The sequence below is a fragment of the Mastigoproctus giganteus genome, chromosome 3 (genome assembly GCF_048544385.1).
Source record: "Mastigoproctus giganteus isolate SK-2022 chromosome 3, ASM4854438v1, whole genome shotgun sequence".
Classification (NCBI taxonomy): Eukaryota; Metazoa; Arthropoda; class Arachnida; order Uropygi; family Thelyphonidae; genus Mastigoproctus; species Mastigoproctus giganteus.
In genome coordinates, this window is record NC_143577.1 from 4,771,114 (window position 1) to 4,783,873 (window position 12,760).

The window sequence follows — 12,760 nt, forward strand, 5'->3', positions numbered from 1 at the left end:
TCGCTCGTGCCTAGTCTCCAGACACTGTAATTTGCAAAACTTAATCCTTTCTTCATAAGAGCAACCCTTTGTTCCATTCACTAAACTTGTTGCCTTTCTCTGTACTCGTTCCAGCAGCTCTACATCCTTCTTGAAACGAGGCCTCCAGACCTGTATACAGTACTCAAGGTGTGGCCTGACCATTGCCTATTACAAGGGAATAATCACCTCCTTATCCCTGCTAGAAAAACTCCTGTATATCCTTGACAAGACACCATGAGCTACTCTTCAAGCCCGTCTGCACTGCTCAGAGAACTTCATATCTGCCTGCACAATTACCCCAAGGTCCTTTTCATTCCTTACCACTGTCAGTATAGTACCACAGAGTTGATATGTTGCTCTGGGGTTGCTGTTTTCCATATGTAGTACTTTACATTTGTCAATGTTAAACTTCATTTGCCACCTCTCAGCCCATCTGCTCAACCTTTCCAGATCCTGTTGCAACAGCAGTATAGCGTCAGTAGTGTCCTTAACAACCCTACCAACCTTTGTATCATCTGCAAACTTGGACATTAAGCTTGATATACCATCATCAATAGTATTATTTATAAATACAGAAAACAATAATGGACCCAACACTGAACCCTGAGGGACTCCACTTTAGTCCATGATGAGCAGTGTCCATTGATTACCACTCTGTCTTCTCCCCCTCAACCATCCCTTTATCCATAGCAGAAATTTGCTTCCAATGCCACACTGCTCCACTTTGTGCAGTAGTCTTCCATTTGCAACAGTATCAAAAGTCTATCTAAGGTCCAAATATATAATATCAAAGTTATTCCCTGCATCCAGTTCTTTTGTGAATGCATCATAGTATCCAATCAAATTGGTCAGGCAAGACATCCCCTTAACAAAACCATGCTGTGTCCAAGCTATAAGTGAAGTCTTGTCTAGATGAACCTGCAGTGCTTCTTTAACCACTGCCTCCATTAATTTTCCTGGAACAGAAGTTAACTCACAGGTCTATAATTACTTGTGTCAGCCTTTGACCCCCCTTTGTGAATTGGAGTCACATTTGCACACCTCCAGTCTATGGGTACCTCTTCTGAGTCCAAGGAAGCTCTCATAATTATGGCTAAGGGTTTGCTTACTTCCTTTGCTGCCTCCTTTAATATAACTGGATAGATCCCATCCACCCCAGGTGCCTTTCTTGTTTTTATCTTCAACAATTTCTCCTCCACTTTACTCTAAGTTATTACAAGATTATCTAGCTTACTGCCAGAGTTGAATACAACTCTGGCATTCCCCTCGCTGAATAACTCCTCATGTGTGAATATCAATGCAAAATATTCATTTAGTTTATTAGCTACCTGAGCAGGATCATCAACAGTTGAACCATCGATATCAAGTGGACCAATCCGATTCATCCCCTTCCTTCTAGAGTTTACATAAGTAAAGAACTCTTTGCTGTTTTTCTTTGCATCCCTTGCCAAAGATTTCTCGTAACCTGCCTCGCATGCCTAACCACCTTTGTAACTTGGTTACAGATCAACTTATATCTATCATAGGCTTCTGTGTCATGTGTTAATTTGTAAGTATCCCATGCATTTTTCTTCTCTGCCATATGTCTCATTAGTTCATCTGATATCCATTTAGGCCTAAACCTTGAACAATATTTCTTAGTTTGTATGTAAAGCCTAGTAGCACTTCCAAGATAAGTTCTTTGAAAGCTTCCCATTTTGAATTTACTGTTGGTAACATCATCAGTTGGTCCCACTGTATAGAATTTAAATACTGTCTCAGACCATCGTAGTTCCCTTTACGAAAGCAATAACCCTTCCCTTTACCCCTGATGGTAGTTACCTCTTTGAGTAAATCCCACTTCAGCACACTGTGATCACTGCCACCTAGTGGTTCCTCTATCTGCAGATTCTTAATGCATGAAGAATCACTACTGATAATCAGATCAAGAGTATTACTCCCTTTATTTTCTTCCCGAACATGGTGATGTAGAAAACAATCATCCAATAAATCCCCAAAAGCCTTTCTATTGTGCGAGTGACCAACCCACAAATTCCAGTCAATATCTGGGAAATTAAAATCCCCCATTATAAAACTCTCTGATTTACTGGCCCACTCTATTTCCCTATACAGTTTCTTATTATACTCAATAGAGTCATTACGCCTATAGCACAATCCTACTCTCAATTTTGATCTCCCAATGCTTATGTCACACCAAACTGACTCGACACTGCACTGTCCAGCAATGTCGACTGGCTTCACTTCCTTGGATTTTATGTATTTCTTAACTAATAGCATAACCCCTCCTCCCTTCCTATCCTGTCTATCCTTTCTGTAGACATTGTACTCCCCAAATTCCAGTTCTGCATTCCTTATATCTGTGTGACACCACGTCTCTGATATCCCAACAATATCTGCCTTTGATGCTTTGAGCAATACCTGAGTTCAAATCCCCTGAGTTCAAAGGCATCTTTGGACTCAGGGGTGATCTCTTTTGATCGGAGAAGTGTCAATGTATCATTAAAATATAAAAGCAGTTCTAAGAGTGCAGTTTTAACTACGAACTGGTTAGTCTACCTTAAGTGGTAGAAAAAAATCTTAGAGGCATTAGCATTAGTACACGCATATGTTGCAAGAAAGCAAGCTTGTATAGCATTGGGCAAAAAAAAAAAAAAAAAACATATATATATATAAATACACCATATCATACATCCAATTGCTCTACATGTTTGTAAACTTCTTCCTTGAATTTATTTAAGCTTTCAACTTCCATAATGACAGATGTAAGTTTGTACCGGCAATCAACAACCCATTAGCTAAAAGCAAATTTCCGCACATTTTTTCTACAACTGTCTTTCTTCAACTTCAATTTATGCCTTATCAGGTCCATAATCTAAGCAAGAGGAAGAATCCCATCAGCATTGAGCCTGCTCAACCCATTCAAGGTCTTATACACCTCAAACACATCACCTTGAAGGTGCATATTCTCCAGATGCTGCAATTTGCAGAACTTATACCTTTCTTAGTAAGAGGGCCCCCTTTGTTCCCTCAACAGTCTTGTTGTCTTCTTGCACTCAGTCACCCTTTTATCCATTGTAGCAACTTGCCCTTAATGTCATACTGCTCCAATTCGTTCAGTAGTCTTCGATGTGCAACAGTATTAAATGCTTTCATGAAATCCAAGTATATGATATCAAAATTATTTTTTGCATCCAGTTCCTTTGTGACCACATCATAGTATCCAATCAAATTGGTTAGATAACACTTCCCCTTAACAAACTCATGCGGTCTTTATTATTAATTCTGCAGTCTTGTCTAGATGATTCTTGAATCGGTGACTCCATTATTTTTCCCGGAACAGAAGATAAACTAACAGGTCTCTAGTTACTCATGTTACCATTTGATCCTCCTTTGTGAATTGGGAATATATTTGCATATCTCCAGTCCATGGGGAACTCTACTGACTCTAAGAATACTCTCATAATTATAGCTAAGGGTTTGCTTACTTCCTTTGCCACCTCCTTTAATATAACTGGATAGAACCCATCCACCCCAGGTGCCTTTCTTATGTTTAACTTCAACAATTTCTCCTCTACTTTGCTCTCAGTTATTACAAAATCATTAATCTCCCCGTTAGGATTTAATAAGCTTCCATCGTCCACTTCCCTACAGAATTCCTCATGTGTGAATGTAGATGCAAAATAATTGTTCAGTTCATCAGCTATCTGACCAGGAACATCAACAGTCAAACCATTGATTTCACGTGGACTAACCTGATTCATTCCCCTTCCTTCCAGAGTTTATATTAGTGAAGAAGCCTTTGCTGTTTTTCTTTGCATCCTTTACCAAAGATTTCTCATAATCTTTATTCACTTGCCTAACCTCCTTTGTGACTTGATTACAGACTAGCTTAGTCTACCGTAGGCTATTTTGCCCTGATAATTTATAAGCATCCCATGCATTTTTCTGTACAAAAAGCCAAGTAGCTTCCAAGATTAATTCCTTGAATGCTTCCCATTTAGAATTTGCTGTTGATATCATGATCAGTTGATCCCACTGTATAGAATTTAAAAACTGTCTGATACCACTGTAGTCACCTTTACGAAAACAAAAATCCCTTCCCTTTACCATCAGGAGTAAAGGGAAGGAATTTTTGGAAGGGAAAAATGTAACTACCATCAGGGTAGTTACATCTTTAAGTAAATTCCACATCAGTACACTGTGATCACTGCCACCTAGTGGTCCCTTTATCTGAAAATTCTACAAATGCATGAGTAATCACTGCTGATAATCAAATGTACAGTATTACACCCTCTGGTTGCCTCTCAAACATGGTGCTGTAGAAAACAATCACCCAATAAATCCACAAAAGGATTGCTAGTGTGCAAGTGACCTATCCACAAGTTGCAGTCAATATCTGGAAAGTTAAAATCCCCCATTATAAGACATTCTGGTTTACTAGCCCACTCTATATCTCTGTACAATTATTCATTTACTCATCAGAATCATTAGGCCTATAACACACTCCTACTCTCATTTTTGCTTACCCAGTGCTTATGTCACACCAAACTGAATCAACATTGCACTGCCCATCTATGTCAACTGGATGCACTTCCTTAGATTTTATGTGTTTCTTAACTAACAGAATAACTCCGTCTTCCTTCCTATCCTGTCTGTTCTTACTGTACACATTGTACTCCCCATATTTCAATTCTTCAATCATCAAATTTACTTACTATACTCCTAGCATTGGTGTACATGCAAGTATATATGCACCTGTTCTTACTCTTAGTTACCCTAATACAACCCATGTACTTACTTGTTCCAAGATGACTCTCACCACCCTTGAAATCCCCAGCACCTTGCTTTCCAGGCTGCTGCTCATTGTAATACAAGCAGTGCAAGAATTACTTTCACAGTGATTACAAGTGCATTCCAAGAACATTTAGATTGATTTGGCTTTCTGATGGACACACAACATTGCTTTGGTAAGAGTAAATCATGCTTAACTAAGTTTGCTTAACATGCTTAACTATTTAGTAGGCTATTTTACACAATTACTTATGAGCTGGATTTGGGAAATAATTTCGACATGGTTTCTTTGGATTTTAGCAAAGCATTTGATTCGGTCCCTCATGAGATGTTACTATAAGCTTGAATAGGTTGTCATTACTGTTGACTGCAGAGCAGAAGGCAGACGGTTGTGATAAATGGATATTCTTCAGATTGGTGTAACATCAGTTGTAGGGTCCTTCAAGGATCGGTTCTTGGGCCACTCTTGTTTCTCATTTTCATAAATGACACTGATGAAAGGATAGAAGGTATGATGTCAAAATTTGCATTTGTCAATGTTCAACTTCAGTTGCCACCTCTCAACCCATCTGCCCTACTTCTAGATCCTGTTGCAGCAGTGTGGCATCATCACTGTCATTAACAATTATACCAATCTTTGTTTCATCTGAAAACTTGGACATTAAGCCTGTTATACCTTCATCTATATCATTGATAAATATAGAAAACCACAATGGTCCCAACACCAAATCCTGGGCGAATCCACTAATAACACTAGCCCACGATGAGTAGTGTCCATTGATTATCATTCTCTGCCTTCTCCCACTCAACTATCCTTTTATCCACAGCAGCAACTTTCCCTTAACTCCACACTGCTCCAATTTGTACAGCAGCCTTCTATGTGCAATAGTATCAAAAGCTTTCCTGAAATCCAAGTATATAATATCAAAATTATATTTTGCATCCAGCTCCTTTGTAACCACATCATAGTATCCAATCAAATTGGTCAGACAAGATTTCCTCTTAACAAACCCATGCTGTCTCTGAATTATAGTTGCAGTCTTAACAGAAGTTAAACTAACAGGTCTGTAATCACTCATGTCACCCTTTGAATTTGACAGTGAATGGATATTGCTGGTTGCAGGCATTGAAATCTATAACACATGCAAAACACTAAATACTTTGGGCTCATTGTGGGTAATAAACTTACATTTATACAGCATATTCAGTATACTAGAGACAGAATACAGAAGTGAAGTTTGTTGGCTTTATTAGGAAGATGACTGCAGATTGGGAGCTGTGAGGCAAGCCTTTATCAGCTCTTTAACATATGGTGCTACAGAGTAGACAAACACAAATAAGGAAAAATTAGACTGACTGCAAAGATTGATTCTACTAACATCACACATACATGCTCATGCTATTCTACTGACCATCAAATGATCATGCAGAGCCCCTTGAACTTGTGTCCTGCAATCATCCCAGGTAAACTTCCACTGGATTTAAAAGTTGTTTAAAGGAAAACAGTTACCTGCAACAATCCTGAACATCGCAATCAATTCAAGTAACAATATAAACCAAGAAAAGAAGCAAGCGCTTCAAAATCTCTACCACATGTGCAAAGCAGCTGGGATGCCATTACACTGGGTAGGGCAACTCATAGATTTATTCCCAACATCAAGAGTCTAGACACAAGGAAAATTTCTTGGTTTGATCCAGGATTGAAGGTTACATACTTGACTAATCTCACAGGCCAGGGACCCTTTAACCAAAAATTACCCTCCCTTGGACTGCCACACAGCCCATAGTCTAATTGTGGAGAAGATGAGACATTATTATTATTATTATTATTAGCCATAGGGTGCAAGGAAGCCTGAGGCTTATGCTGCACCAGCCAAAAAAAAATTCCCGTGTTACCCTGAGAGAGAGAGAGAGAGAGAGAGAGAGAGAGAGAAGGAAGTCACCAAGAAAGCGAAAAATGATGATATCCAGCTCGGGACCCTGGGTTTGCCAAGCCCCCATACTCACCAGATATGAGTCCCTGTGGGAATGGGAGCATGTTTAACACTTCTGTCCCAATTACAATCTCTTCAGGAAACTACTAATCTCCAGAATACGATTGCTATATAGAGCAGACAAACTATCTGCTCACTGAAAAGAACAAATACAACCACCTATTTGCCTACATTCAAGAAGTACTCACTATAAGAAACAACAGACTAAGACAAAATGTGCAAATGCAGATACCCAGCAATCAGCAAGACTATAACAGAACTGATGAATACCCACTTCTTACCTGAAGAATGGCAATTTCCAGCAGAGGGGAACTTACAATAGCCAGGGAACCTCTGCACTAGCCAAGACTCTTATTTTAAATATTTATTTATTTATTTTATTTTATTCTCTTATTTCCATTTATTTTATTGTTTTTAATTCCTATTTATTTATTTTTAACTTTTTTATTTTTATTAACTTTTTTATTTTACCATTTTTTTTTCTGGGCTCTCCCTGGAAACAGCCTAGGTCAACCTCAGGAACAGCCTCACCAAAATAATGATTCCAAATCCCCTGGCCCATTTCCCAGTGCCATGAATAGTAACTAGGGGTCTGTGGAGGCTTCCTTGCACCATATAGTTAATAATAATAATGTAGGCATGTAACTGGACTGGTCTGGAAGAGAACAGTGGAATTAAAATTTCCAGTTAAGAATAATACTGCCCAGAGCATCATTCTTCTTAATACAAGAGGTCAAGAGAATAGTCTTATTTCTAGAACAGTAGCACATTGTAGCATTTTTTCCAAGGAGAAAGGCAAGGCAAGTTTATATCTCTGCTCTATGAATATTTTTTCTTGTTGTTTTCTGCCATTTTTTTTTTCAGGAAAAAGTTACTTTAAGAGTTTTAATTGTTTACTTATATTTTGCTTATTAAAAGAAGTCCCTTTTATTAGCAATAGCTTATAAATAAATGTAACTCTCACTGCATGCAATCTTAAATAACAGCATATTAAAAAAGAAACATACTTGCTCCATTGTTATAACAACAGATGACAATGGTGGAAGATGATACCTAACAATAACTGTTGCTGGAAGGATGAGAAGTGTTATCTGATACACTATGAAGAATGCCAAAAACAGCAAGTCATATAACCCTATAATATAAAGATAAACATCACTTTTTATCATCATTTAAGTAAGACTCAAAGATATAGCACAAAAAGTGGATGTACTGAAATTTGCTTGCATGTACAGTCAGTTCTGCTATAACGTGCATTTTAGCAACACGAATGATATATTAGGGAACAATGCGAGCATAACATGATTTTCACATTGGTTCATGCACGATTTGCAAAACCCGGCACCAAGCTGAACGTGATGACCTGTGCAGCAATGCATACAAGTTTACAAAGCTTAAAAAATGTCAAAGGTCAAATGTGGAGAGCTGTATTTCCCATTTACTGTAGTTGCATTGTTCAGAGACACAATGTTGTCATTCACTGTATTCACAAGATAACACGTGATATTCTAGGCCGACTCGTTTTCAGGAGTTCACATTTTTCTGTTCAAACAGAAATTTCATGAGGCATAATAGCATGAGCAGAGGAGCACACTTCTGGAGGTCACTGCCATAAAACAATAAAAATAATTTGCAGGTCCCGGTTCACTGGGCTTTTCTGTTACTGCACTCTATCATAAACGTGTAGTAAACTCGATCTTATTGCATTTGCAATAATACCGATAACTGGAATTCTATGGGTTTTTACGTTATTATGGTGAAATGTGTTTCCCCTTCCATGAAATCTTCAATCATATAAAAAACATAAATAAAGTTTCAGAATCTTCTCTTCATTCCTATTTTTTAAGCTTCATAAACTTGTCTCACTTGTGCATCCTGTGTTCATCGTTATTGACTGTTTATCTTTTTTTCTGTTTTAAATTTTACTATTAAAAAAAAAAAAAAAACCAATGTCAGTGAACAGAAATATCAATCAAACTTCATATCTTGTCAAGATAAAGTGTTACATTAAAAATTGCTAACACAGGTTTAAACCTGTGTTAGCAATTTTATTGGGTTTCTAACTTTTTTTAGTATTTTACTTACCAATGCCCAACATTTTTGAGTGCTCTCCCCTATACCTGTTTTTCCCATTAGCCCTGTTGTTTTTAATGCATGAAATACCATAACACAGAGATTTTTAGGAACACATGTACAGCGTTATAGCAGAACTGACTGTATTGATTTGTTAAAGTTATGTAAAGAAAAACAAGAAGTAATGTTAATTTTACATAACATTTATCAATAAAATGAAAAAAAAATTATTAATATAAGTTTATTTTTTCATTGAATATAATATACACTCACTCACCTATCAGCAAATTATTGCCATGCTTCCTGCTGTGAATAATGCACTGTGCTAACAACATAAAAAGACTAATGTGTCCAATGTAGACAGCATTCAGTAGTATGTAGACCTGGCCATGTAGTAGTAGTAGTAGTGGCATGTGATGCAAGAAAGCATGTGTATGAGCTTATGCAGCATCAGCCAAAAAAAAAAAAAAAAAAAAAAATCACACCATTCCCTCCAAATGCCTGTCCAGTTCCTCCTTAAATTTATTCAACCTATCAACTTCCACAACAACAGATGGAAGCTTGTTCCAGCAATTAACCACCCGCTGGCTAAAGGCAAATTTCCGCACATCTATTCTACATCTGTCTTTTCTTAATTTGAAGTTATGTCCCCTTAGGTTCGTAATCTGAACAAGTGGAAGGATCCCATCAGAATTCAGCGTGCTCAACCCATTCAAGGCCTTATACACCTCAATCAGATCACTGCACAGATGCCTAGTCTCCAGCCACTGCAATTTGCAGAACTTAAGCCTCTCTTGGTAAGAGGATCCCTTCATTCCCCTCACCAATCTTGTTGCCCTATTCTGTACAAACTAAAGTAAATCTACATCTTTCCTAAAATGAGGCCTCCAGACCTGTACGCAGTACTCAAGGCATGGCCTGACCACTGGTTATACAGAGGGATAATCACCTCCTTTTCCCTGCTAGCAAAATTCCTATATATCATTGACAAAATCCCATGACCTGCCCTGGCAGCCTGTCTGCATTGCTCAGAAAACTTCATATCTGCCTACACAATTACTCCCAGGTCTTTTTCATTTTCTACCACCTTAAGTGTAGTACCACACAGTTGGTGAGTTTCTCTGGGGTTACTTCTACCCATATGCAGTACTGCATTTGTCAAGGTTAAACTTCAGTTGCCACTTCTTAGCCCATCTGCCCAAATTATCTAGATCCTGTTGCAGTAGCACACTGCCATTACTGTCATTAACAACCCTGCCGACCTTTGTATCATCTGCAAACTTCGACATTAAGCCTGATATACCTTCATCAATATTATTGATAAATATACAAAACAACAGTGGACCCAACACCGAACCCTGTGGGACTCCACTAATAACATTAGTCCACTAAGAACAGCACCCATTGATTACTACCCTCTGTCTTCTCCCACTTAACCATCCTTTTATCCATTGTAGCAACTTACCCTTAATACCATTCTGCTCCAATTTGTACAATAGTCTTCCAGGTGCAACAGTGTCAAAAGCTTTCCTGAAAACCAAATATATGATATCAAAATTATTTTTTGCATCCAGTTCCTTTGTAACCACATCATAATATCCTACCAAATTTGTTAGACAAGACTTTCCCTTAACAAACTCATGCTGTGTCTGAATTATTGCTGCAGTCTTGTCTAGATGATCCTGCAATGCATCTTTAACCAGTGACTCCATAATTTTACCCGGAACAGAAGTTAAACTAACTGGTCTGTAATTACTCGTGTCACCTTTCGATTCCCCTTTGTGAATTGGGGATACATTTGCACATCTCCAGTCCGTGGGAACCTCCCCTGAGTCCAAGTATGCTGTCATAATTATGGCTAAGGGTTTAGCCATAATTATGTTACACAAAGTAGTCATTATATTATGTATGCTTACCCTTTTCTTGAAATGGAACACTTCTTCAGTAACAGTATCAACAACTTGTGCATGGTAACAGAAAGGCTACAGTCAGTCAAAAAACAACACAGTACAACAATGGCAACCAAAGTGGCATGCACAACTTATCATACCAAGTCACAGATGGGGTATTTCAGCCGATGACTGAAACTGGTTCCATTCCTCAGCAAAAAAATGAAATTTTGGTTACAATGAGATCAGGAACACCAATGCTAGGCACTGGAGGATTGGAAAACAGCTTCCTGGTTTGACGACTCCCAATTCCTGTTGATAGGCGATGATGAGAGTATCAGAATATGGTGAAAACAGCACACGTTCAAATATCCATCCTGCCAAATGCCAAAATCCAGACTGGTGGTGGCAGTGTTTTCATGGTGCACATTTGGACCCTTAACCCAGCAGTGGTGGCAGGTCACCTCAAACTTGTTCCTTGAAAATGATGTTCCTGAATTATAACTATTAATTGATGATGAATATTCTCAAAATTTTTATACCTTCCTAATTATAGTCAAACTTTTACTGCAGTAATGTCTGAAATGATTTTCTTCACTTCAGAAATTATTTTCTTATGGTTTTCATATAGAAATTTTGTGTGAGAACCTGTCAGGCACTCTGCCACTGTTTTTGGTGTGATACCAAGAAAGTGCTGAAAATGTTTGTTTAAAGTTATAGGTAACTCGTTTTCCCTCTCTCACAAGGTCAAAATAACATCTACTGCCTTCTCACCATAGTTGTTTTTAAAAGCTTTATTATTGTTTATACAGCATAAAGATGGGTAGCAACATATAGTTTAAAATTTTGTATATAGAAGAAACTTTGAAATAAGTGTGAAAATGTAAGTCATTTTCACACTTATTTCAGGTAAGTCAGGAATAGTATCTATTATACATTGTGTTTAATTTTTAAAATTTTTTTTCAAACTATATGCATATGTAATTTGAAATTTCAAGTCTTTTAAACTGGAAAATGGAAGAGTCTAAGAGACTGATGTTTCTATATTATCTGTAATATGGAGTTGGGGTTTTTAGCAAAATTAATATTTTTTTGTTTTTTAAAATAAAAGGCATAAAATAAGTCCTTAGGTCCTTGAGACTATCACAGATATTCTCTCAAGCATGACAATCTGGGCTTACTACATGGGAGTCTAAAACACTGATGAACTGAATATCAGTTGGAACGGACATTAAGTCCCAACTGATTCAGATCTGAAGGAACTGATTATCAGTTTCAGTCATTCCACAGAAAAATACTGCCCCCTCTTGTTACCAGGCAATACTAGGTGGTGGATGACTCTCACCAACTGGAAAAATACCACCGCTTTGCTTATTGAAGGCTTGACATGGAGGAACCCATGTATAATTTAACCCCGGGGGCTCACATCTGGTGAGTATGGGCTTGCCAAACTCAGGGTCCTGAGCTGGACCTCTCTCTCTCTCTCTGAGGGGATAACTTGGGAATTTTTTTTTTTTTGGCTGGTGCAGCATAAGCCTCAGGCTTCCTTGTACCATATGGCTAATAATAATAATAATAATCTCTAGAGAAAAACTCTGGCTACCCCCCAATCGCTTCCATAAAGCAGTATGATTGATGTCTTTCTGAGGTTAGGATGGATTTTCCGCTAGAGGGATTGTTGGTTGGATTAACTGTGGAAATGTGCTCCTGTTCTTAAGATTATTTAAAGTATTTTTAAGCCATCTCCTATAAAATTATGTGCTTCTTAAAGATGAAGTGTTGGTGAGTTTTTGGGTTAAATTTTGGGTGTCGGGATCATGGGGTTGTGCTGATATCATTGAGTGAAGTGTTCTCTTTCATTATTTGAATACTATACATAGAACTACATATAGTTAACACTGGGATATATACCATTGTGAAATTTCCCATAGACTTAGCATGGGCCCATAGACTTTTCACGGTAGAAAATGGCTACCTGAGAATTTTTGTTTA

The 12,760-nt window shown here is 37.8% G+C and overlaps 1 protein-coding gene across 1 annotated transcript in view; it reads right to left on the bottom strand.

The window, feature by feature from the left end:
* LOC150087624 (sterol O-acyltransferase 1-like) overlaps positions 1-12,760 on the bottom strand; it is a 283,384-nt gene that overhangs the window by 177,114 nt on the left and 93,510 nt on the right. The window contains exon 6 of the mRNA XM_090369891.1: positions 7,814-7,941. Within this exon, the coding sequence (XP_090226017.1) occupies positions 7,814-7,941 (128 nt within the window). The remainder of the gene's footprint in view (positions 1-7,813; positions 7,942-12,760) is intronic.